The sequence below is a fragment of the Anomaloglossus baeobatrachus genome, chromosome 4 (genome assembly GCF_048569485.1).
Source record: "Anomaloglossus baeobatrachus isolate aAnoBae1 chromosome 4, aAnoBae1.hap1, whole genome shotgun sequence".
NCBI lineage: Eukaryota > Metazoa > Chordata > Amphibia > Anura > Aromobatidae > Anomaloglossus > Anomaloglossus baeobatrachus.
In genome coordinates this window covers 37,982,069-38,009,586 of record NC_134356.1, presented here as the reverse complement: position 1 = coordinate 38,009,586, position 27,518 = coordinate 37,982,069, and the positions used below count along the sequence as shown (strand labels likewise).

The following is a 27,518-nucleotide window of genomic DNA, read 5'->3' as shown; positions in this document are numbered from 1 at the left end:
CTTCCGTAGTTCGCGCAGACTTGTGGGAGCTCGGTAAAGATGGCGGTCATTATCCTCTGCAGGGCGGCCGGTGCCCGGGCAATGTCACGTAAGTCACACCGGGAAAAGGAAGTATAAGAGCCGAGGGCAGGAGACGGAGGCTGTGGCCGGGATTGTGCTTTATATCCGCCTGTGAACGTCACTCGCTTGGTTCCTGGTGTAGAACTACAGGTCCCAGCAGTTCTGCAATTTAAAGGGATAGGAGGTATTCGCTTTCTGTCAACACAAAAATGACCCCGGAGCCTCTCTTGTGCCATGTGACCTGCTGCCTCCACACTGCCCCTGATTACGCCATGCTGGGACTTGTAGTTCCACCACTGAGACCATTTTTTTTTTCCATTGACATCACTGTACAGATACTTGATTTTGTGCATTGTGCCGTAATAATGATCCGGAAAACCTCCGGGCTGGTACTACTACCAAACTTGTATAGATTTTTTTTTATTTATTTTATTTTTTAGCATTCTCTTTTTTTATTTTATTATATTCTTATAATAAAAAAAAATACAAAATGATAAAAAATGATGTAGTAATAAATATATTTATTACTATATCAATATCTATTTTTAATTTTTATTTACAATATAAAAACTAAATTATCCTAATATAGTAAATATAATTCTATAATAAAATACTAAAAATATACAATTGTGATAATAGAGTAAAAAAAATGTTATATAATAAGTAACAAAAACAAATAATAAAATGATACAAATAAAATAATTATTAGTATTTTATTTTTTTATATATTTTATTAAAGGGAACCTGTCACCACATTTTGCCCCTATAAGCTGCGGCCACCACCAGTGGGCTCCTATATACAGAATCCTAACATGTTGTTGTATATAAGAGCCCAGGCCGCTGCGTATAATGTAAAAATAACTTGATAATACTCACCTAAACGGTTGGTGCGGTGCAGACTGGTCGGATGGGTCTCTCCGTTCTCCAGCACCTCCTCTTTCAGCCATCTTTGTCCTCCTCCTTCTTAAGTCTGGGCGCATGATACGTTCTATGCCATCCACACTAGCCGGCATTGAGGTTCCGTGCAGGCGCACTACAATACTTTGATCTGCCCTGTATTATACCCCAGAGCTGCACTCACTATTCTGCTGGTGCAGTCACTCTGTACATACACTTCATTACTTATCCTGTACTGATCCTGAGTTACCTCCTGTATTATACTCCAGAGCTGCGCTCACTATTCTGCTGGTGCAGTCACTTTGCACGTATATTACATTACTGATCCTGAGTTACCTCCTGTATTATACTCCAGAGCTGCACTCACTATTCTGCTGGTGCAGTCACTTTGCATGTATATTACATTACATTACTGATCCTGAGTTACATCCTGTATTATACTCCAGAGCTGCACTCACTATTCTGCTGGTGCAGTCACTGTGTACATACATTACATTACTGATCCTGAGTTACCTCCTGTATTATACTCCAGAGCTGCACTCACTATTCTGCTGGTGCAGTCACTGTGTACATACAGTACATTACTGATCCTGTACTGATGTCTGCTCTTCATCTTTCCTGTGTCTTAGGTCCGCAGATCTCGTCTCTGGCCGCCGCTGTTCCCGTGGTCCTGCAGCAGAGGGGCGTACATCACTCTGTTATCCCCCGCGGAAAGCCGGGGCGCTCTGCCGTCAGCGGGGTGGTGGCCACAGTGTTTGGAGCTACAGGATTCTTGGGGCGATATGTTGTCAACAGGCTGGGTAACGTTACAGTGAGAGATTGTCCTCCGTGTGTCCCGCATTACCCTCATGTAGCCACCAGGGGGTGCAATCTGCCTGCACTATGTAAATCATCTGATGTACCGCTCTATTAACCCTTTAGAAGCAGCATGTTTCCATCCCAAATGACCAGAGATTTTAGGGATATTGTTCACCTGGGGAGCTTCCATAATTACAGGGGGAAACTGCCCGTCGTGGTTACATTACTCATCGGGCCCGCTAAAACTCCACAGTCGGAGGGAGAGCACGCAGAGTGATCACTGGGTGCAGTATTTATTTTTTTAATGCTCACTGAGCGCCATGTGTGATATGTCCTTTTCTCAGGGTCCCTGACTGACTGCAGCCTCATGACCCTGCTCCTGGTAGACCACCAATCCTATCGTAGAGTGACCAAAAAGGAAGAAAGAGAAAGCTAACACTACATAATAATATATAATAATAATATTTATTCATTTATATAGCGCTATTAATTCCACAGCGCTTTTACATACAATGGCAACACTGTCCCCATTGGGGCTCACAATCTAGAGTCCAGCTCTGTTCAGCTAGGAACCCCTCGTGTGGACAGATAATTGCATTGGTTATCTGCTGTGAAATAAATGCAGGGTCTGTATATTCACAGGCAGAGAAAGCGCGTTCTTTTATCAAACAAACCAACCACGGTTTTTGGAGCCAGCGTATAGTTATGAATATTGCGGTTCACATCGTTCCAATATTAATGGGAGAAACATTTTCAGCTTTGTGATTTCCAGGGGAAGAGCATGCATATTTTTATATAATTATGTTATCAGCACAACAGTTTCAAATTAATTTTGAGCAGATGGATGACTATACATATATCATATTTCCTATCTATGGAAAGATAAAATCATGATAGGAAATATGGTGGTAAAATATTCAGCCTCGGGCCTCCAGGGGTGACGATATCTTGAAAGTTGGGGATCACCTCATTTTTTACAGAACAAAGCCACATCCCATGACTAACCCTTTTATGGGTCACCGGACAGGATGTATGTCTGTGTAACTTGTAATAAAAACAAATGCCAAATTATGATCCCTGTTTAAGGCCTGGAAGTTACATTGCTGTGTAGGATTGTTCCGCGTTCCCTTGGAGTTCTTGCCTCTATAAATCTGAGCCATTTCCGTGACACAAGTTTTATTCTATTTTGTTTATCCCTTTTATGTTATGTATTTGTAAACCCTGTATTCTTTTGTCCCCTTCGTAACATCATTTGTATATTTTTATAAACACTGCCTACTTTTTGGATATACAGTACAGACCAAAAGTTTGGACACACCTTGTCATTCAAAGAGTTTTCTTTATTTCTTCGGCGCTCCATTGGGAGACCCAGACGATTGGGTGTATAGCACTGCCTCCGGAGGCCACACAAAGCATTACACTAAAAAGTGTAAGGCCCCTCCCCTTCTGGCTATACACCCCCCGTGGGATCACGGGCTGCTCAGTTTTCAAGCTTTGTGCGAAGGAGGTCAGACATCCACGCATAGCTCCACTGTTTAGTCAGCAGTAGCTGCTGACTATATCGGATGGAAGAAAAGAGGGCCCATACTAGGGCCCCCAGCATGCTCCCTTCTCACCCCATTCCTATTGGCGGTGTTTGTTAAGGTTGAGGTACCCATTGTGGGTACGGAGGCTGGAGCCCACATGCTGCTTTCCTTCCCCATCCCCCTGAGGGGCTCTGAGGAAGTGGGATCTCACCGGCCCCCAAGCCCTGAGGCCGGGCTCCATCCACAGACCCGTAGAACCTGCTGGATACGGAGCTGGGTACCGTTCAGGGACAAGGCCCTGCAACATTCAGGTACTCTGTGTCCCCGTATGGACAGGCCGCGCACACTCCAGACTTGCTGGGTGTGCTAGTGCGCCGGGGACAGTAGCGCTGTGCGCTGGGGTTACAGTCACTGCAGTTTCTCTGAGGGACTTTATGTGTTGGGGACTGCCGCGCCGGCCGCCCCTGGAGCGGCGGCGCGGCTGAGACTTGTGGTGCGCCAGGGACTTAGCGCCGACCGTGCTTTTACGACGGCGGCGCTTATAAATCTAGTCCCCGGCTTTTGCGGCCTAGCTCCGCTTCGTTCCCGCCCCCACCCTGTCAATCAGGGCAAGGGAGAGACGCTGTACGATAGTCAGCGCCGAGGGCTGGAGTCTTATTTACATACTCCAGCCCTCTCACTGAGCACAGTGGGGCGCAGGTTTCCCGCACTTTGTCTGCACACGCCCAGCGCCCGCCCCTCTCCACAGGACGCCGGCAGCCATTCCTGCATGCAGTCTGGCTGGAGAACGGACACAGGCTCTGGGAGACCCAGACAAGGGATTTCTGGCGACCACACACCCGCGTTAAGCGGGCGGTAAGCAGCACATTAGTGCTGGCCCCACTAGTGCCACAGTGTTATATTGGTGTATTTTTTTCTCTGTACCATATATATATATATATATATATATATAATTGCACTGTAAGGTCGCTTCTTGGCTGTATACCCTATATTGCTCTGAGGAGACGACAACATGTCATCCGCAAAACGCAAGGGTGCCAAGACACAGGCTGTATACGCTACTTGTGCCGCTTGTGGGGCTGATCTACCGGCAGGTTCCAAGGACCCCCATTGTGTGCAATGTTCGGTCCCTGTGCCACTTCGTCAGCCGGAGTCTATGGTGGTAGTGGCCCAGGCAGAGTCACCGGTGAACCCTGTCCCGGTGACGGGGACAGAGTTTGCAGTTTTTGCTGACAAGATGTCTGTCACTATGACAAAGATACTAGAGACCTTGCAGGCCAGGCCAGTTACTCAGACCATGGACACTGCTGCGTCAATGTTCCCCGGTCCCCCTCAGTTGGAGTTAATCCGTGCTTCAAGGGGGTCCCAGGCATCTCAGGCTGAAGGCTCTGACTCAGATGACAGTCCCAGGCAGCCTAAGCGAGCTCGCTGGGAGAGACCCCCCACGTCATCACGCGGATCAGGGTCTCAGCGGGAAGAGTCTCTGCATGATGAGACAGAGGAGGGTGATCAGGAGTCTAATCCTGAGACCGCTCTCAATCTGGATACTCCTGATGGTGACGCCATGGTAAATGACCTTATAGCGGCCATCAATAGACTGTTGGATATTTCTCCCCCAGCCCCTTCAGCAGAAGAGGCAGCTGCACAGCAGGAGAAGTTCCATTTCAGGTATCCCAAGCGTAAACTGAGTACTTTTCTGGACCACGCTGACTTCAGAGAATCAGTCCAGAAACACCATGTTTATCCAGACAAGCGTTTCTCCAAACGTCTTAAGGATACACGTTATCCCTTTCCCCCTGACGTGGTCAAACGCTGGACCCAGTGTCCAAAGGTGGATCCCCCAATCTCCAGGCTTGCGGCTAGATCCATAGTTGCAGTGGAGGATGGGGCTTCACTTAAAGATGCCAATGACAGACAGATGGACCTTTGGTTGAAATCTGTCTATGAAGCTATCGGCGCGTCGTTTGCTCCAGCATTCGCAGCCGTATGGGCACTCCAAGCTATTTCAGCTGGTCTGGCACAGGTGGACTCTATCATACGTCCAGCAGTGCCGCAAGTGGAGTCCTTAACTTCGCAAAAGTCTGCGTTTGCGACCTATGCTATCAACGCTGTCCTGGACTCTACGAGCCGTACCTCAATGGCGTCTGCCAACTCGGTGGTTTTGCGCAGAGCCTTGTGGTTAAAAGAATGGAAAGCGGATTCTGCTTCCAAAAAATGTTTAACCAGCTTGCCACTATCTGTAGACAGACTGTTTGGTAAGCAATTGGCTGAAATCATTAAACAGTCCAAGGGTAAGGACTCCTCCTTACCCCAGCCCAGATCAAGCAAACCTCAACAAAGGAGGTGGCAGTCGAGGTTTCGGTCCTTTCGAGGCTCCGGCAAGGCCCAATTCTCCTCGTCCAAAGGGACTCAGAAGGAGCAAAGGGGCTCAGATTCCTGGCGGGCTCACTCACGCCCCAAGAAAGCAACCGGAGGAACCGCTTCCAAGGCGGCTGCCTCATGACTTTCGGCCTCCTCCCTCCGCATCCTCGGTCGGTGGCAGGCTCTCCCGCTTTTGCGACATTTGGCTGCCACAGGTCAAGGACCGGTGGGTAACAGACATTTTGTCTCACTGGTACAGGATAGAGTTCAGTTCTCGTCCTCCGCCTCGGTTCTTCAGAACTTCCCCACATCCCGACCGAGCAGATGCTCTTCTGCAGGCGGTGTGCTCTCTAAGGGCAGAAGGAGTAGTGATCCCTGTTCCTCTTCAGGAACAAGGGCAAGGTTTTTACTCCAATCTCTTCGTGGTTCCAAAAAAGGACGGCTCGTTCCGTCCTGTTCTGGACCTAAAGCTGCTCAACAAGCATGTGAACGCCAGGCGGTTCCGGATGGAATCCCTCCGCTCCGTCATTGCCTCAATGTCTCAAGGAGATTTCCTTGCATCAATAGACATCAAAGATGCTTATCTCCACGTGCCGATTGCTCCAGAGCACCAACGTTTTCTACGTTTTGTGATAAGAGACGAACATCTCCAGTTCGTAGCTCTGCCATTTGGTCTGGCGACAGCCCCACGGGTTTTCACCAAGGTCATGGCGGCAGTGGTAGCAGTCTTGCACTCCCAGGGACACTCGGTGATCCCTTACTTGGACGATCTACTTGTCAAAGCACCCTCTCAAGAGGCATGCCAACACAGCCTGAATGTTGCGCTGGAGACTCTCCAGACTTTCGGGTGGATCATCAACTTTTCAAAGTCAATTCTGTCACCGACTCAATCACTAACGTATCTTGGCATGGAGTTTCATACTCTCTCAGCGATAGTGAAGCTTCCGCTGAACAAGCAGCGTTCACTACAGACAGGGGTGCAGTCTCTCCTTCATGGTCAGTCGCACTCCTTGAGGCGCCTCATGCACTTCCTAGGGAAGATGGTGGCAGCAATGGAGGCAGTCCCGTTTGCACAGTTTCATCTGCGCCCACTTCAATGGGACATTCTCCGCCAATGGGACGGGAAGTCAACTTCCCTGGACAGGAAAGTCTGGCCAAGGACTCTCTGCAATGGTGGCTTCTTCCCACCTCATTATCACAGGGAAGATCATTCCTACCCCCATCCTGGGCAGTGGTCACGACAGACGCGAGTCTGTCAGGGTGGGGAGCAGTTTTTCTCCACCACAGGGCTCAAGGGACGTGGACTCAGCAGGAGTCCACCCTTCAGATCAATGTTCTGGAAATCAGGGCAGTGTATCTTGCCCTACTAGCCTTCCAGCAGTGGCTGGAAGGAAAGCAGATCCGAATTCAGTCGGACAACTCCACAGCGGTGGCATACATCAACCACCAAGGAGGGACACGCAGTCGGCAAGCCTTCCAGGAAGTCCGGCGGATTCTGTTGTGGGTGGAGGACAGAGCATCCACCATATCAGCGGTTCACATCCCGGGCGTAGAAAACTGGGAAGCAGACTTCCTCAGTCGCCAGGGTATGGACGCAGGGGAATGGTCCCTTCACCCGGACGTGTTTCAGGAAATCTGTCGCCGCTGGGGGGTGCCGGACGTCGACCTAATGGCGTCGCGGCACAACAACAAGGTCCCGACGTTCATGGCGCGGTCTCGCGATCAAAGAGCTCTGGCGGCAGACGCCTTAGTGCAAGATTGGTCGCAGTTCCGGCTCCCTTATGTGTTCCCACCTCTGGCACTCTTGCCCAGAGTGCTACGCAAGATCAGATCCGATTGCAGCCGCGTCATACTCGTCGCCCCAGACTGGCCGAGGAGGTCGTGGTATCCGGATCTGTGGCATCTCACGGTCGGCCAACCGTGGGCACTACCAGACCGACCAGACTTACTGTCCCAAGGGCCGTTTTTCCATCGGAATTCTGCGGCCCTGAACCTGACTGTGTGGCCATTGAGTCCTGGATCCTAGCGTCTTCAGGATTATCCCTAGGGGTCGTTGCCACCATGAGACAGGCTAGGAAGTCCACTTCTGCTAAGATCTACCACAGAACGTGGAGGATTTTCTTATCCTGGTGCTCTGCACAAGGAGTATCCCCCTGGCCATTCGCGTTACCTACTTTTCTTTCCTTCCTGCAATCTGGGTTGGAAAAGGGCTTGTCGCTCGGCTCCCTTAAAGGGCAAGTCTCGGCACTATCCGTGTTTTTTCAGAAGCGTCTAGCACGACTTTCTCAGGTGCGCACGTTCCTGCAGGGGGTTTGTCATATCGTCCCTCCGTACAGGCGGCCGTTAGATCCATGGGATCTAAACAGGGTACTAGTTGCTCTCCAGAAGCCGCCCTTCGAGCCTCTGAGGGATGTTTCACTTTCTCGTCTCTCACAGAAAGTGGCCTTTCTAGTGGCGGTCACGTCTCTTCGGAGAGTGTCTGAGCTAGCAGCGCTGTCATCCAAGGCTCCCTTCCTGGTGTTCCACCAGGACAAGGTAGTGCTGCGCCCCATTCAGGAGTTTCTCCCTAAGGTGGTATCCTCTTTTCATCTTAATCAGGATATCTCCTTGCCTTCCTTTTGTCCTCATCCAGTTCTTCGGTATGAAAAGGATTTACATTTGTTAGATCTGGTGAGAGCACTCAGAATCTACATTTCCCGCACGGCGCCCCTGCGCCGCTCGGATGCACTCTTTGTCCTTGTCGCTGGTAAGCGCAAAGGGTCGCAGGCTTCCAAAGCCACCCTGGCTCGATGGATCAAAGAACCAATTCTTGAAGCCTACCGTTCTGCGGGGCTTCCGGTTCCATCAGGGCTGAAGGCCCACTCTACCAGAGCCGTGGGTGCGTCCTGGGCATTACGACACCAGGCTACGGCTCAACAGGTGTGCCAGGCAGCTACCTGGTCGAGTCTGCACACTTTCACCAAACATTATCAGGTGCATACCTATGCTTCGGCGGACGCCAGCCTAGGTAGAAGAGTCCTGCAGGCGGCAGTTACCTCCCCGTAGGGGAAGGCTGTCTTTGCAGCTCTAACATGAGGTATTTCTTTACCCACCCAGGGACTGCTTTTGGACGTCTTAATCGTCTGGGTCTCCCAATGGAGCGCCGAAGAAGAAGGGAATTTTGTTACTTACCGTAAATTCCTTTTCTTCTAGCTCCTATTGGGAGACCCAGCACCCGCCCTGTTGTCCTTCGGGATTGTTGGTTTTTTTCGGGTACACATGTTGTTCATGTTGAACGGTTTTCAGTTCTCCGATGTTACTTCGGAGTGAATTTGTTTAAACCAGTTATTGGCTTTCCTCCTTCTTGCTTTAGCACTAAAACTGAGCAGCCCGTGATCCCACGGGGGGTGTATAGCCAGAAGGGGAGGGGCCTTACACTTTTTAGTGTAATGCTTTGTGTGGCCTCCGGAGGCAGTGCTATACACCCAATCGTCTGGGTCTCCCAATAGGAGCTAGAAGAAAAGGAATTTACGGTAAGTAACAAAATTCCCTTCTTTCATGACTCTGAAAACTGTAGATTCACATTGAAGGCATCAAAACTATGAATTACCACATGTGGAATGAAATACTTAACAAAAAAGTGTAACTGAAAATATGTCTTATATTCTAGCCACCTTCTGCTTTGATTACTGCTTTGCACACTCTTGGCATTCTCTTGATGAGCTTCAAGAGGTAGTCACCGGAAATGGTTTTCCAACAGTCTTGAAGGAGTTCCCAGAGATGCTTAGCACTTGTTGGCCCTTTTGCCTTCACTCTGCGGTCCAGCTCACCCCAAACCATCTCGATTGGGTTCAGGTCTGGTGACTGTGGAGGCCAGGTCATCTGGCGTAGCACCCAATCACTCTCCTTCTTAGTCAAATAGGCCTTACACAGCCTGGAGGTGTGTTTGGGGTCATTGTCCTGTTGAAAAATAAATGATGGTTCAACTAAACGCAAACCGGATGGAATAGCACGCCGCTGCAAGATGCTGTGGTAGCCATGCTGGTTCAGTATAAGTTCAATTTTGAATAAATCCCCAACAGTGTCACCAGCAAAGCACCCGCCCACACCATCACACCTCCTCCTCCATGCTTCACGGTGGGAACCAGCCATGTAGAGTCCATCCGTTCACCTTTTCTACAAAGACACGGTGGTTGGATCCAAAGATCTCCAATTTGGACTCATCAGAGCAAAGCACAGATTTCCACTGGTCTAATGTCCATTCCTTGTGTTCTTTAGCCCAAACAAGTCTCTTCTGCTTGTTGCCTGTCCTTAGCAGTGGTTTCCTAGCAGCTATTTTACCATGAAGGCCTGCTGCACAAAGTCTCCTCTTAATTGTTGTTCTAGAGATGAGAAGGTGTGTCCAAACTTTTGGTCTGTACTATGTATATGTGTGTGTGTATATATATATATATATATATATATATATATATATATATATATATATATATATATATATATATATATATATATATATATATATATATATATATATATATATATATATATAATAATTTAATTTCTGTGAATTGGAATTGGTTGTGTATATATACAGTGGAACCTTGGTTTACGAGAACAATCCGTTCTGGGCCTGTGCTTGTTAACCAAGTTACTCGTTCAGCAAAGCAAGATTTCCCATAGGAAATCATTGCAATGCAGACAATTCGTTCCACAACTAGTTAAATGTCCCATCCTGGACCCCTATTCTGTCATTCCACACAAGCACAAACACACACAAACACACACGAACACACACAAACACACATGCACGCATGCACACGCACATATTATGCTCACCTTACCTTCCGTTCCATCGCCGGTCTCCTGGGACTTGCTGTTCTCCGGTGCGGGCCGTGTATCAGGTAACCATAACGACGAGGGCGGAACTTCCTGCCTGAGCGCTGACGTCAAAGGCAGAGCTGCTTGCCTCTGATTGGCCAGCGCGCTGCCTTTGAGTTGCGGTGACAGGAAGTTCCTGCTTCGTCGCTATGGATGCCGATGCCTGGAGTGGAGCGGCGCACTACAGGACCCAGGAGACCGGCGATGAAACGGAAGGTACACATATTATATGCTCACCTTACCTTCTGTTCCACCGCCGGCCTCATGGTACTTGTAGTTCGCCGCGAGCACGTCACGATGTACCCGGGAACTACAAGATCCATGAGGCCGGCGGTGGAACGGAAGGTAAGGTGAGCATAATACTGTATGTGTGTGCGTGCGTGCGAGTGTTTGTGCGTGCATGTATGTGTTTGTGTGGACTGCAAGTGCGGGTCAGAGCGCGGTGGATGGACGGAACCGGAAGTGTGTGCGGTGAGGATTTTGCTCGCACAGCAAAGCTTTCTCGTAAACTAGGTTACAAATGTACAGAAAGCTTTGCTTGTTAAGCGAAATTCTCGTTTAGTGGGTTACTCGTTAAGCGAGGTTCCACTGTATACTGTTTTTTTTCCCCGTGAGCCTCCCAATAATTGGCCTAGTAGTGAAAGCCACTGTTGCCTCGTGCATCAATCGTAGGTCAATTCTGTATTGTCCTGATGATTGGAGGCAGTGGACTACAGCTCTTGACAAACTAGTGGCAGCCATGGGGTATCTGCGTGATCTCCCGGGTCGTTTGTGACAACAGCTCTACTACTACCACTACCCTTTTACCGCCATCTTCTGACACTTTTAGTACCCTACTAATGGCACCACCATACTACCACCATGCTACACAGTTACTGCTATACTACTCTACCATCTTTCCACTACCCTACCGCTGTTTTGCCCTTCTATGAACACCACCACTACCTCCCTATTACTGTCCATATTCTACTACCATTACACCCCTCCCCCAACCACTTGTGCTTTATTTTCCAACCACCTTCCTGCTACTCCTCTTTTGTCACCACTTCTAGCACTTTTTTTTTTGTATTCTGCATTCCAAGACGGAATTTTCAGGTTTTCAGGTTCTATGAACACACTACTACCACCTTACTACCCCCCATTACTCTCCATGTTCTACTAACATTACACCCCTTCCCTTAACTACTTGTGCTTCAACTTCCATCCTCCCTTTCTGCTACTCCTTTTGTCACACTTTCTAGCACTTATTTTGTATTCTGCATTTGAGGACAGATTGGGCTTTCAGGTTCTATGAACACACTACTACCACCTTACTACCTCCCTATTACTGTCCTTATTCTACTACCATTACACCCCTCCCCCAACTACTTGTGCTTCATTTTCCACCCTCCCTCCCTGCTACTCTTTTGTCACCACTTCTAGCACTTTTTTTTTGTATTCTGCATTCCAGGACAGATTGGCTTTCAGGTTCTATGAACACACTACTATCACCTTACTACCCCCCCATTGCTGTCCATATTCTACTACCATTACACCCCTCCCCCCGTCTACTTGTGCTTCAACTTCCATCCTCCCTCCCTGCTACTCCTTTTGTCACACTTTCTAGCACTTATTTTGTATTCTTCATTTCAGGACGGATTGGCTCTCAGGTGGTCATCCCATACCGATGTGACCAATATGACACCATGTATCTGCGACCGATGGGAGATTTGGGACAGTTAATGTTCATGGTAAGAGTCTAAATGGTCTTTTCTTAAAGGGATTATTCCTATCTTTCCTAGATGGATATTGTCAGATATTCATTGTGAAAACAAGCACTATTGCAATTTACTGCTTATTAAAATTTCCGACTACTCTTGAGATATAAACACTTTTGTTTACAGTTTGTTGCCTAGGAGACCGACCACCGCTGGCTGTGCAGCTTGTAAATGCTTTGCTGTAGTTGTCCGGGAATGGGAGGTAGCGGAGCTCCAGCTTCAGAGCATCACTTACATTACACTCAGTAGAAAAGACTTCAGAAGCGCTGCCCTTGTTCTGCGCTCTCTTTTTCTGGCAGAGGTGGTCGGTTTCCAAGGCAACGAACTAAACAAGTGTTAATATCTCAAGAACGGCTGAAAATTTTAACAAACAGTAAATTGCAAAAGTGTTTGTTATTGCGAGCAGCATCCGAAAATACCCAATAATGACCATGGGAGGAAAATTTTAACGGAAGACTATACCAAAGAGCGGACACTACAGCTTAGTTGCAGATATATAAAAATCCCTCATTTGATCTTTGCTGTAGGGGATCCCATTGGGCAAAATTGTGACGTTTATGTACATTTTGACATGTATAAAAAAAGTTATTGATGGTTCCCCACATATTTTGCTTTCAGGAATGGGACCCAAGGGACAAAGACTCCACCATGCGGGCGCTGCAGCACTCCGACGTGGTGATTAACCTCGTGGGGAAAGAATGGGAGACAAGGTAGGAGTCGTTCCCAGACTCGCTAAGCTCTTACTACACAAGGTCCAACGATGTGTTACTTACTGAGCTGTGTGCTGTAGTTTTGATGAAATCACAGTTTTCTCTGTTGCAGATCGAACAGTTCTCTGAATGCTGAGCCCTGTACCACTGATTGCCTGTCTGTGTACACTGTGCATAGGCATAAAGTTGCCAATCAGTGTGTGATTTTTTTTTTTATTTTAAGCGCTTATGTTTTTTTTTCTTTTTAGGAATTTCAATTTCCAGGATGTGTTTGTGAATATCCCAAAGGACATTGCGTCGTTGGCTCGAGAAGCCGGAGTGGAGAAGTTCATCCACGTCTCCCATCTTAATGCTGACATGAAGAGTGCGTCAAAGCTACTGAGGAACAAGGTGAGAGGAAGATTGGAAAGCGCAGGCGTGGTACAGGGGTTAGGAAAACACAACAGCGCCACCATTGTCTACAGCAGGGGTCAGGAACCTTTTTGGCTAAGAGAGCCGTAAACGCCACATATTTTGAAATATAATTCCGCGAGAGCCGTACAATATGTTTAAAGGGCCATTGACAGATCAATCGCTCCAATGTTCACTTAGTACAGCAAGGAATGCTCCTCCCTGCTGTATAAAGCCACAACTGGACTGAAACAATGGTAATTAGCAGTAAAAAAATCAAATAAATAACTTACATTGTGAACTTGCGATGCATGACATCAGTCCAGCAGTCTGGCTTCTTCTTTTTCCTGCGCATGACTGGAAGCTGGCATTCTTCCCACCTGATGTTGAGAGAATGCCAGCTTTGAGGCATTCGCAGAAGAAAGAAGCTGGAATATTGGACATGTCACACAACGCATTGTCAGTTATGTCAATTATCTATTTTATTATTTTACAGCGAATTATTGTTTAGGTCCAGCGGTGGCTTAGTGCAGCAGAGAGGAACACTCCTTTGTGTACTAAGTGACCGCTGGAGCAATTGTATCTGTCAGTGGCCCAGACACCCTGCTTCCCATACAGCCTGCACCCCCCATATCACACACACACACTGCTCCCCATACAGCCTGCACCCCCCATATCACACACACACACTGCTCCCCATACAGCCTGCACCCCCATATCACACACACACACTGCTCCCCATACAGCCTGCACCCCCCATATCACACACACACACTGCTCCCCATACAGCCTGCACCCCCCATATCACACACACACACTGCTCCCCATACAGCCTGCACCCCCATATCACACACACACACTGCTCCCCATACAGCCTGCACCCCCCATATCACACACACACACTGCTTCCCATACAGCCTGCACCCCCCATATCACACACACACACTGCTCCCCATACAGCCTGCACCCCCCATATCACACACACACACACTGCTTCCCATACAGCCTGCACCCCCCATATCACACACATACACTGCTCCCCATACAGCCTGCACCCCCCATATCACACACTACACCCCCATATGTCACATACCCTGCTTCCCATACAGCCTGCACCCCCCCATATCACACACACACACTGCTCCCCATACAGCCTGCACCCCCCATATCACACACACACACTGCTCCCCATACAGCCTGCACCCCCATATCACACACTACACCCCCATATCTCACACACCCTGCTTCCCATACAGCCTGCACCCCCCATATCACACACACACACTGCTCCCCATACAGCCTGCACCCCCCATATCACACACACACACTGCTTCCCATACAGCCTGCACCCCCCATATCACACACACACACTGCTCCCCATACAGCCTGCACCCCCCAGATCTCACACACTACACCCCCATATGTCACATACCCTGCTTCCCATACAGCCTGCACCCCCATATCACACACACTACACCCCCATATCTCACACACCCTGCTTCCCATACAGCCTACACCCCCATATCTCACACCCTGCTTCCCATACAGCCTGCACCCCCCATATCACACACACACACACTGCTCCCCATACGGCCTGCACCCCCCATATCCCACACACACACACACTGCTTCCCATACAGCCTGCACCCCCCAGATCTCACACACTACACCCCCATATCTCACATACCCTGCTTCCCATACAGCCTGCACCCCCCATATCACACACAATACACCCCCATATCTCACACACCCTGCTCACATATCTCACCCTGCCTGTACCCCAACTTACCCCTCTCAAACACTCTACACCCCTTCACATGCTTCTGTCACAGTCTGCAGCCCTCATATGCCCCTCACCCTGCAGCCCCCCTCCCCCTCATGTCCCCTCTTTTCTTATTACCAGTCATGTGTCCAAATCTCCTTCAGGATTCAGTTCTCTTGCTTTCTGCCCGGCATCCTGTGTCTCCTCCCACACAGTCACATGGGCGTGACATCATCGCAGGTCCTGCAGGATGGAGATTCCGTCTGCTGTGCAGGTCAGGAGCTCTCCTGCAGCTCAGACATGGCTGGTGGCCTCTCCAGGTCAGGGGCCCCTCTACTGACACTGGGCTCCCCTGACTCACAGGTCGGCCACTACACAGCAGCACTACACATAGACGCAGAGCGGCTGCCGGGCCCCTATGTGTACTAGTGCCGCTGTGTAGTGGCCGGCCTGTGAGTCAGGGGAGCCCAGTGTCAGTAGAGGGGCGGCTCACTTCTCGTTCCCCCGCTGATCCGGTCTCCTCGGCGCATCGTCCATTGCTGTCGCTCGCTGACCTCTCAGCAGGCGCGCAGTGATGACGTCACCGCGCTCGCTGCAGAGCTGTCAGAAGAACGCCGACAGTCACAGCGGGGAGAATGATAAGAGAGAGCGCGCCGCTCACTCTCTCATCATTTCTCTCAATTGTATCGGCACCTGCGCTGCCGATGCATTTGAAAGCTCGATCCTCGGCGGGGGGCGGTGACAGCGCGGCCACCGGGCCCCCCTGAGTAGCGGTGCGCCACTCCTGCCACCGCGAGTGGGCTCCCCCGGCAGCTGTCCGGGTTTGCCGGGTGCTGGCGCCGGCCCTGATCCTTCCCATAGACAGGTAGGAGCCCTGTCTGCGAGCCAGATACGGCCATCAAAAGAGCCATATCTGGCTCGCGAGCCATAGGTTCCCGACCCCTGGTCTACAGGTTAGGTCGGATATTGCAGCTCGGCTCCGTTGATGTGAATGGTGCGGAGCTGCAATACCGCACACAGACTGTACACATGGGCGGTGCTGGGAATTAAGCAGCCATGTTTCTCTAACTCTGGAGAACCCCTTTAAAAACTGGAACTGAGCTATTAACGTCATGTCGTCGTCTGATGTTATTTGTGCCCATTATCAGCTGCGTTAGTGCAATAGGGAGCAAAGAAAAGCACTCGCCAACCCATAATAGAAGCCAGCCGAGACACACCTGATAGAAATACTTTTATTAAATAGGCAAAGGGAACAACTTTCATTAAAAAGTGCAACAAAGTGAAAAATATACACTTAGGTCCCCACATAAAAATATATGTGGAGCCCAAACTGTCCCTCTAAATATCAATGTGCGTTAAACCACATGGCTAATTTAAAAAAAAAATCCTACTACTCTCCCTATCCTGCTCATGCCTTTAAGTTTTTTTTTTTTATATTTTTGTTTTTTTTAACTTTCTGTGACATTTTTTTGAAGGGTGTCTGCAGTCACTTCTCCACTGTGTCTATAAATCCTCCCCCACCACCTCCCCAAAACAGGAAGTTATGAGGGGGGCGGCGTTGCAGTCTCTGCTTTGCTGGCCCGCCGCCCTCTGCTTTGCTGGCCCGCCGCCCTCTGCTTTGCTGGCCCGCCGCCCTCTGCTTTGCTGGCCCGCCGCCCTCTGCTTTGCTGGCCCGCCGCCCTCTGCTTTGCTGGCCCGCCGCCCTCTGTAACGACCTCTGCTTTTCTGGGCGCCGATCTAGGTGACTGCCGCCCTCTGCCCCGCTGGCCGCCACCCTCCACGTCACTGGCCGCTGCCTTTACGCCTTGATGGCCGCGGCCTCGGGGGTCTCCACCCTCTGCCTAACTGGCTGCTGCCTTCCACCTCGATTGCCGCAACCTTAGTGGCTTCCGCTCTATGCCTCGCTGGCTGCAGCCCTCCACCTCACTGGCTGCTGCCTTCCGCATTGATGGCCACAACCTCGGTGGCTGCCGTCTTCCGCCCTGATGACCGCAGCCTCGGAAGCTGATCAGTAGGGGTACGGGCTGTCAGAACCCCACTAATCTGCCACTGGTGAAGTATTCTAAGGACCGGTCACCAGTATACAAGACTTGGGGAACCTGTTTATACTCATGGTGCCCGTACACACTGTCAGCTGAACCCTCTATAGCCGGGCAGTCTTCTGTTTACCCGTCTCACCCTTCATGTCTTGTCATCGATGTCCTGAGACAAGCCCAGCACCCCGATATGTCTATATCTGTGTCCCTCCTAACCACCTGGGCATAGTCCTGTGCAGGGGAACCTTATCATATATGTCCTAATACAACTGGTTGGGCTACCTACTGTTACCTCGCTTAGTGACCTCCACCAATAATATGGCTGTTCTTTGCTTTGCCATTAGGCGGTGGGGGAGGAAGCGGTGAGAGAAGCCTATCCGGACGCCATTATCCTGAAGCCTGCCGAAATATACGGACGCGAAGACAGATTCCTCAATTATTATGCAAGTAAGTCTATGGTGGGCAGGACCCTTAGGGTTCACGATCTCGGGGGGGGCTAAAGTTACATCTATAGGGGTCTGTCCTTATCGGACCCTCATAGCAGTAACCTATTCCCTTTCCCTTGATGGTCCTCAACTCCTTATGCTTACCCCAGGGGGATAAATGCAGGGTCTCTAGGGGGGGTTCATGCTGCTCTCATGCAGGAGGATGGGATTTTTGGGTACAGAATGGTCAATAGTTCTGACAGCCACTGCCAGGCATAACAACAGAGGACCCCAGGGTTCTCTTTCTCCAGCAGTGCTTTATAACCAGAGGATATGATCGGGGGGTGCTGGCGCCATTTTTATCCTCTCGTCCCCCTCTTTGCAGACATGCGGTGGTTCGGCGGCGTGCCTCTAATATCGTGGGGCAAGAAGACGGTGAAGCAGCCGATTTACGTGAGTATCGGCCGGATATGGCTCCATGACTGACGTGCCGCGGGGTCCTCTAGACGGCTGCGGTATAATGCTGCCTCTCCATACGCAGGTAGTGGACGTTGCCCAGGCCATCGTCAATATCATCAAAGACCCCGACTGTGCAGGAAAGACGTACGCTTTAGCCGGGTAAGATGTAGACGCAATTCTACTGTGTAAGATTAGAGTAATATGGCTTCTTTCTTTGTCGCTCCTAATTGGGAGACCCAGACAATTGGGTGTATAGCTACTGCCTCCGGAGGCCACACAAAGTATTACACTTAAAAGTGTAAGGCCCCTCCCCTTCTGGCTATACACCCCCCCGTGGGATCACGGGCTCCTCAGTTTTATGCTTTGTGCGAAGGAGGTCAGACATCCACGCATAGCTCCACTGTTTAGTCAGCAGCAGCTGCTGACTATGTCGGATGGAAGAAAAGAGGGCCCATACGGGGGCCCCCAGCATGCTCCCTTCTCACCCCACTTGCGGTCGGCGGTGTTTGTTAAGGTTGAGGTACCCATTGCGGGTACGGAGGCTGGAGCCCACATGCTGATTCCTTCCCCATCCCCATTAGGGCTCTGGGTGAAGTGGGACTTTACCGGTCTCCGGGCACTGAGACCGTGCTCCATCCACAGCCCCTGGAGGACCTGCTGGATACGGAGCGGAGTTTCCTCAGGGACAGGACCCTGCTTCATTAAGGTACTCCGTGTCCCCGTGCTTACCGCACGCACACTGCAGCATTGCTGGGTGTGTTAGTGCGCCGGGGTAAACAGCGCTGCTGCGCTTGTGCCGTTACTCACTACAGCTCTGCTGAGTGAGGAGACTTAGTACGATCGGCCGATCCGGCCGCTGGGGTCAGTGTTTACTGCGTCGCGGCTGGGATTTGTGGTGCGCCGGGGACTTCCGCGCTGGCCGTGCATATATGACGGCCGCGCTAGATTACTACAGTCCCCGGCTTTTGCGGCCTAGTTCGTATCGTTCCCGCCCCCAGACCTGCCAGTCAGGAGGAGGGCGGGACGCTGTACAGACCAGCAGCGCTAAGAGCTGGAGTCTGTTTTACATACTCCAGCCCTTACACTAGGCACAGTGGGACGCAGTTTCCCGCACTTTTGCTTGTGGCACGCCCACGGTCCGCCCCTCTTCACAGGACGCCGGCAGCCATTCCTGCCTGCACGCTGAGCTGCAGAGGGGAGGCTGGGAGACCCAGACAAGGGATTCTACGACCTCACACCCGCTTTTCAGCGGGCGGTAAGCAGCCCTCAAGGGCTCTCCCCCACTTGTGCCATAGTGTACTTTGTATTTTGTGCTGGCAATACTTTACACTGTACGGTCGCTGGTGATTTCTGCTATATACCCTCCTTAGATTTCTCAAGGAGACAACAGCATGTCGTCCGCAAAAAGCAAAAGTGCCAAGGCACGGACTTTATATGCTGCCTGTACCGCATGTGGGGCTGCTCTACCGGCAGGTTCCACTGACCCCCATTGTGTGCAGTGCTCGGCCCCTGTGGCAATTGCTCAGCCGGGGCCTCTGCTAGAGGTGACCCAGGGAGAACCACCTGTGAATGCTGTCCAGGTGACAGGGACGGAGTTTGCAGCTTTTGCTGACAGATTGTCTATGACTATGTCTAAAATTCTTGAAACATTGCAGTCTAGACCAGTAACTCAGACCATGGGCACTGTTGATTCATTGCCCCCTGGTCCCCCTCAGCTGGAACACTTCCTAGCTCCGGGGGTGTCACATGCACCCCAGGGTGACGGCTCTGACTCGGACGACAGTCCCAGACAACCTAAGCGGGCTCGCTATGAGCGACCCTCAACTTCATCACACTGGTCAGGGTCCCAGCGGGACGACTCTGTGTGATGAGGCGGATGTAACTGATCAGGATTCTGATACTGGGGCCGCTCTCAATCTAGATACCCCGGATGGTGACGCCATAGTGAATGATCTTATAGCGTCCATCAATAAGATGTTAGACATTTCTCCACAGGCTCCTCCTGCGGAGGAGGCAGCTTCACAGCAGGAGAAATTCCATTTCAGGTATCCCAAGCGTAAATTAAGCACTTTTCTGGACCACTCTGACTTTAGAGACGCAATCCAGAAACACCACGCTTATCCAGATAAGCGTTTCTCCAAACGGCTTAAAGATACGCGCTATCCTTTTCCCCCTGATGTGGTCAAGGGCTGGACACAGTGTCCCAAGGTGGACCCTCCAATCTCCAGGCTTGCAGCTAGATCCTTAGTTGCAGTGGAAGATGGGGCTGCACTTAAAGATGCCACTGACAGACAGATGGAGTTCTGGTTGAAATCCATCTATGAAGCGATTGGAGCGTCGTTGGCGCCAGCATTCGCAGCCGTATGGGCACTCCAAGCTATTTCAGCTGGCCTTACACAGGTCGACACTGTCACACGTACATCTGCTCCGCAGGTGGCACCATTGACCTCTCAAATGTCTGCATTCGCGTCTTACGCGATTAATGCTGTCCTAGACTCTACGAGCCGTACGGCGGTGGCGTCAGCCAACTCCGTGGTTTTACGCAGAGCCCTGTGGTTGAGAGAATGGAAGGCAGATTCTTCTTCCAAGAAGTGCTTAACCAGTTTGCCATTTTCTCGTGACCGATTGTTTGGTGAGCGTTTGGATGAAATCATTAAACACTCCAAGGGTAAGGATTCATCCTTACCGCAACCCAGACAAAACAAACCCCAACAGAGGAGGGGACAGTCTGGTTTTCGGTCCTTTCGAGGCTCAGGCAGGTCCCAATTCTACTCGTCCAAAAGGACTCAAAAGGATCAGAGGAGCTCAGATTCTTGGCGGACTCAATCACGCCCAAAAAAGCCAGCCGGAAGAACCGTTACCAAGACGGCTTCCTCATGACTTTCAGTCTCCTCTCTCCGCATCCTCGGTCGGTGGCAGGCTCTCCCGCTTTGGCGACATTTGGCTGTCACAGGTCAAAGACCGTTGGGTGAGAGACATTCTGTCTCACGGGTACAGGATAGAGTTCAGCTCTCGTCCTCCAACTCGTTTCTTCAGAACTTCTCCACCGCCCGACCGAGCCGATGCTCTGCTGCAAGCGGTGTCCGCTCTAAAGGCGGAAGGAGTGGTGACTTCCGTTCCTCTTCAGGAACAAGGCCACGGTTTTTACTCCAATTTGTTTGTGGTGCCAAAGAAAGACGGGTCGTTCCGTCCCGTCCTGGATCTAAAGCTGCTCAACAAACACGTAAAAACCAGGAGGTTCCGGATGGAATCTCTCCGCTCCGTTATCGCCTCAATGTCTCAAGGAGATTTCCTAGCATCAATAGACATCAAGGATGCTTATCTCCACGTGCCGATTGCGCCAGAGCATCAGCGTTTTCTACGCTTCGTTATAGGAAGCGAACACCTGCAGTTCGTAGCGTTACCTTTCGGGCTGGCGACAGCCCCTCGGGTCTTCACCAAGGTCATGGCAGCAGTAGTAGCAGTCCTGCACTCGCAAGGTCACTCTGTGATCCCGTATTTAGACGATCTACTTATCAAGGCACCCTCTCAAGAGGCATGCCAACGCAGTCTGAACGTGGCACTGAAGACTCTCCAGAGTTTCGGGTGGATTATCAACTTTTCAAAGTCAAATCTAACCCCGACCCAATCACTAATATATCTTGGCATGGAGTTTCATACTCTCTCAGCGATAGTGAAACTTCCACTGGACAAACAGTGCTCGCTACAGACAGGGGTGCAATCTCTCCTGCAGGGCCAGTCGCACCCCTTGAGGCGCCTCATGCACTTCCTGGGGAAGATGGTAGCAGCAATGGAAGCAGTTCCTTTTGCGCAGTTTCATCTGCGTCCATTACAATGGGACATTCTCCGCCAATGGGACGGGAAGTCGACGTCCCTCGACAGGGAGGTCTCCCTCTCTCAGGCAGCCAAGGAATCTCTCCGGTGGTGGCTTCTTCCCCCCTCATTGTCAAAAGGAAAGTCGTTCCTACCCCCATCCTGGGCGGTGGTCACGACAGATGCGAGTCTATCAGGGTGGGGAGCAGTGTTTCTCCACCACAGGGCTCAAGGTACGTGGACTCGGAAAGAGTCCACCCTTCAGATCAATGTTCTGGAAATCAGAGCAGTCTATCTTGCCCTACAAGCCTTCCAACAGTGGCTGGAAGGCAAGCAGATCCGAATTCAGTCGGACAACTCCACAGCGGTGGCATACATCAACCACCAAGGGGGAACACGCAGTCGGCAAGCCTTCCAGGAAGTCCGGCGGATTCTGACGTGGGTGGAAGACACGGCATCCACCATATCCGCAGTTCACATCCCAGGCGTAGAAAACTGGGAAGCAGACTTTCTCAGTCGCCAGGGCATGGACGCAGGGGAATGGTCCCTTCACCCGGACGTGTTTTCAGGAGATCTGTCGCCGCTGGGGGATGCCGGACGTCGACCTGATGGCGTCACGGCACAACAACAAGGTCCCGGTTTTCATGGCACGGTCTCACGATCACCGAGCTCTGGCGGCAGACGCCTTAGGTCAAGATTGGTCGCAGTTCCGGCTACCGTATGTGTTCCCACCTCTGGCATTGTTGCCCAGAGTGCTCCGCAAAATCAGGTCCGACTGCCGCCGCGCCATTCTCGTCGCTCCAGACTGGCCAAGGAGGTCGTGGTACCCGGATCTGTGGCACCTCACGGTAGGCCATCCGTGGGCACTACCAGACCGTCCAGACTTGCTGTCTCAAGGGCCATTTTTCCATCTGAATTCTGCGGCCCTGAACCTGACTGTGTGGCCATTGAGTCCTGGATCCTAGCGGCCTCAGGTTTATCTCATGAAGTGGTTGCCACCATGAGACAGGCTAGGAAGCCATCCTCCGCCAAGATCTACCACAGGACGTGGAGGATATTCCTATCTTGGTGCTCTGCTCAGGGAGTTTCTCCCTGGCCTTTTGCATTGCCTACTTTTCTTTCCTTCCTGCAGTCTGGGTTGGAAAAAGGTTTGTCGCTTGGCTCCCTTAAAGGTCAAGTCTCCGCGCTATCCGTATTTTTTCAGAAACGCCTGGCGCGACTTCCTCAGGTACGCACGTTCCTGCAAGGGGTTTGTCATATCGTCCCCCCTTACAAGCGGCCGTTGGAGTCCTGGGACCTGAACAAGGTTCTAATTGCTCTCCAAAAGCCGCCTTTCGAGCCTATGAAGGAGGTTTCCCTTTTTCATCTTTCACAGAAAGTGGCCTTTCTAGTGGCGGTCACGTCTCTTCGGAGAGTGTCCGAGCTGGCGGCGTTATCATGCAGATCTCCATTCCTGGTGTTTCACCAGGACAAGGTAGTTCTGCGTCCAATTCCAGAATTTCTTCCCAAGGTGGTATCTTCCTTTCATCTCAATCAAGATATCACTTTACCGTCTTTGTGTCCGCATCCAGTTCACCAATTTGAAAAGGGTTTGCATTTATTGGATCTGGTGAGAGCACTCAGGATTTACATTTCCCGCACGGCGTCTCTGCGCCGCTCGGATGCACTCTTTGTCCTTGTCGCTGGTCAGCGTAAAGGGTCGCAAGCTTCCAAATCCACCCTTGCGCGGTGGATCAAGGAACCAATTCTTCACACCTACCGTTCGGCTGGGCTTCCGATTCCATCAGGACTGAAGGCCCACTCTACCAGAGCCGTGGGTGCGTCCTGGGCATTACGGCACCAGGCTACGGCTCAGCAGGTGTGCCAGGCGGCTACCTGGTCGAGTCTGCACACTTTTACCAAGCATTATCAGGTGCATACCTACGCTTCGGCGGATGCCGGCCTAGGTAGACAAGTCCTTCAGGCGGCGGTGGCTCACCTGTAGGAAAGGGCTGTTTGACGGCCCTATCACGAGGTATTCTTTTACCCACCCAGGGACTGCTTTTGGACGTCCCAATTGTCTGGGTCTCCCAATTAGGAGCGACAAAGAAGAAGGGAATTTTGTTTACTTACCGTAAATTCCTTTTCTTCTAGCTCCAATTGGGAGACCCAGCACCCGCCCTGTTTTCTTAGGAAGTTTGTTTTTTTCGGGTGCACATGTTGTTCATGTTGAACAGTTCAGTTCTCCGAGGTTGTTTCTCGGGTTGAATTTGTATTTAAAACAGTTATTGGCTTTCCTCCTTCTTGCTTTTGCACTAAAACTGAGGAGCCCGTGATCCCACGGGGGGGTGTATAGCCAGAAGGGGAGGGGCCTTACACTTTTAAGTGTAATACTTTGTGTGGCCTCCGGAGGCAGTAGCTATACACCCAATTGTCTGGGTCTCCCAATTGGAGCTAGAAGAAAAGGAATTTACGGTAAGTAAACAAAATTCCCTTCTTCTTTTGCAAACAGCGCCACCCCTGTGCATAGGTTGTGTCAGGTATTGCAGCGCAACAATATTAAAATGAATAATATTAAGGTGCAGTACCACACACAACCTGTGGACTAGGGTGGCGCTATTTGTCAGGTTGCGTGCGGTATTACAGCACTGCTCCGTTAGCTTTAATGGGACTAAGCTGCAATACCAGACTCAACCTGGAGGCAGGGGTGGAGCTGTTTTTTTAAGAAAAAAAAAGGCATCATTCTTGCGGTATCCGTCTACCCTGCTGAGCGCTGTTATCACTTGTTTCCTCCATGTTCTTCCCTTTTAGTCCCCATCGGTATCTTCTCCACGACATGGTGAAATACATCTTCGCCGTGGCTCACAGACCTTTCCTGCAGTACCCGTTGCCTCGCCCCATCTATCAGTAAGTACTTGCCTTTATGGATGGAGTTAAAGGGGCTGTCCAGGACTGTTAGCATGGGTCAGTGGGGTCCTGTCGCCCCCGTACCCGCACCGATCTGCAGGATGTAATCCGTGAGCGGAACCAGAATAGCGCTGTCTAGTGGCCATTCTCGTGTACTGCAGCTCCTATTGAAGTGAATGGGATCGGGGCCTCTACACATTATACAAAGCTGCCTTTTGGGTGGCAACTAATCTATGGGGGTGCCTACTGATCCGATATTGATGACCTATACAAAGTCCAGGACAATCCCTTTAAGTGATCACCTACCCAGAGGGAATGTGAAGGCCGAGATTCCTGCTTGTCTGAGGCTGCACTACTGAGGTTCTGGCAACCACATGTGCCCCTATAGATCAGTGTTGGGTTTTGTCAAGGGGACTGGGGTGATTACAGATTTTTTTTTTCTAATAATTCTGTTTATTTCCAGTCTAATCGGAAGGTTCTTTGAATTGAACCCATTTGAAAAGTGGACGACCCGCGACAAAGTGGATCGGGTGAGTACAGTCCGTCGTCGTGTAACAATGGACACATTGCGTGGAGGTCATTAGTTGTTTAAGCATGGCAATAAACACTTAGTAAAAATCTGCTGACAGATTCCCATCTGACCAAACTATGATGTAGTTGCTGAGACCCTGATTCCAGCGATATGTCACTTGGTTTCCTGGGTGCAGCATTTGTGATAAAATCACAGTTTTATCTACTGCAGAGCTCAGAATGTGGAATCTGTCAGCTGGTTTATACTATGTAATCTGCCCACACTATGATGTAGGGGCTGAGACCCTGATTACAGCAATGTGTAACTTGGTTTACTGGGTGCAGCAGTTGTGAGAGAATCACAGTTTTCTCTACTGAAGATCTAGCAGAGCTCGGAATGCGGAATCTGTCAGCAGGTTTATACTATGTAACCTAACCATACCATGATATAGGGGCTGAGACCCTGATTCCAGCAATGTGTAACTTGGTTTCATGGGTGCAGCAGTTGTGAGAGAATCACAGTTTTCTCTACTCCAGATCTAGCAGTGTTCAGAATGCAAAATCTGTCAGCAGGTTTCTTACTATGTAATCTGCCCACACCATGATGTAAGGGCTAAGACCTTGGTTCCAGTGATGTGTCACTTAGCTTCCTGGGTGCAGCAGTTGGGAGAGAATCACAGTTTTCTCTGCTGCAGATCTAGCAGAGCTCAGAATGCAAAATCTGTCAGCAGGTTTACGCTATGTAATCTGACCACACCATGGATGAGGTAGGGGCTGAGACCCTGATTCCAGTGATGTGACCTTGTATCACAACTGCTGCACCCAGGAAACTAAGTCACATCACTGGAATCAGGGTGTCAGCCCCTACTTCATTCATGGTGTGGTCAGATTACATAATGAAAACCTGCTGACAGATTTTCCATTCTGAGCTCTGCTAGATCTGCAGCAGAGAAAACTGTGATTCTCTCATGACTGCTACACCCAGGAAACTAAGTGACACATCACTGGAATCAGGGTCTCGGCCCCTACATCATGGTATGGTCAGATTACATAGCATAAACCTGCTGACAGATTCCGCATTCCGAGCTCTGCTAGATCTTCAGTAGAGAAAACTGGGTGCAGCAGTTGTGATAAAATCACAGTTTTCTCTACTGAGGATCTAGCAGAGATCGGAATGCAAAATCTGTCAGCAGGTTTACGCTATGTAATCTGACCACACCATAAATGAGGTAGGGGCTGAGACCCTGATTCCAGCGATTTGTCACTTAGTTTCCTGAGTGCAGCAATTGTGATAAAATCACAGTTTTCTTTACTGCAGATCTAGCAGGGCTCAGAATATGGGATCTGTCAGCAGGTTTATGCTATGTAATCTGACCACACCATGAATGAGGTAGGGGCTGAGACCCTGATTCCAGCGATGTGTCACTTAGTTTCCTGGGTGCAGCAGTTGTGATAAAATCAGTTTTCTCTGCTGCACATCTAGCAGAGCTCAGAATGCTGAGCTGTGTATAACCCCACTCATAACACTGGCTACGTTTTGCTAATCAGTGGTGGGGCAGGGTTAAACATAAGAGGAGGCAGGAACCACCTAGTCCTGTCGTGATAATCTCTTGCTGATAAAACACTGATTGTATTGAAACAGCAAAACACAGACAAGTAAGTGACACATCGCTGGAATCAGAGTCTCAGACCCTATATCAGCCCCTCTCAGATTACATAGCAAAACCTGCTGACAAATTCCATTTAACAACCAGAGGATTCCTCTCCTCAATGATCAGTGTTTTGCCAACGACTGTACAGAGTTTGGATATTCTTGCCTATATGATTGCAAGTCCCTATCCAATCACCCGAGCGAACAGCTTCACTTATAGCCATGATGATGAAAGTTTGGGTCAGAAGACTGGAACTACAACTCCCAGCATGTCCTCAGGAATTGACGTTTTGCAGGTTGGAATCCGCGGTATAACATAGGAGTTTCGGTAACGCAAATCTTTACGCTCTTTCCCCCCTAGTTCCACATTACAGACAAGAAATTCCCCGATCTCCCCGGCCTGGAAGACCTCGGCATCGTCCCGACCCCCCTGGAGCAGAAAGCCATCGAGGTCCTTCGTCGTCACCGTAGATATCGCTGGCTGGACGCGGAGTTGGACGTGGCAAAACCGGCCACCCCTGTGAACTTCTAGGAGCGCAACGTTCTCTGTAAGGATTGACGATCGTGGCTACACCTCCCGTGTACATAATAATAAACTATTAATGGTTCTGTCCACTTTA

At 50.3% G+C, this 27,518-nt stretch overlaps 1 protein-coding gene across 1 annotated transcript; it reads left to right on the top strand.

Moving 5' to 3' along the window:
- Positions 1-27,518, top strand: NDUFA9 (NADH:ubiquinone oxidoreductase subunit A9). The gene is made up of 11 exons (XM_075342188.1): positions 1-88; positions 1,587-1,757; positions 12,132-12,229; positions 12,875-12,966; positions 13,215-13,356; positions 17,499-17,601; positions 17,965-18,032; positions 18,121-18,197; positions 24,642-24,737; positions 25,201-25,267; positions 27,260-27,518. Exons 1-11 carry the CDS (start codon positions 40-42, stop codon positions 27,428-27,430), a joined length of 1,134 nt encoding a protein of 377 aa, XP_075198303.1. The 5' UTR covers positions 1-39; the 3' UTR covers positions 27,431-27,518.

Excerpts from the sequence above, each read along its gene's own strand:
- NDUFA9 (XM_075342188.1), top strand. The coding sequence starts at position 40 with ATGGCGGTCATTATCCTCTGCAGGGCGGCCGGTGCCCGGGCAATGTCA. Across the intron at positions 13,357-17,498 it reads CAAAGCTACTGAGGAACAAG|GCGGTGGGGGAGGAAGCGGT; the intron begins GTGAGAGGAAGA and ends CTTTGCCATTAG. Across the intron at positions 24,738-25,200 it reads TTGCCTCGCCCCATCTATCA|TCTAATCGGAAGGTTCTTTG; the intron begins GTAAGTACTTGC and ends GTTTATTTCCAG.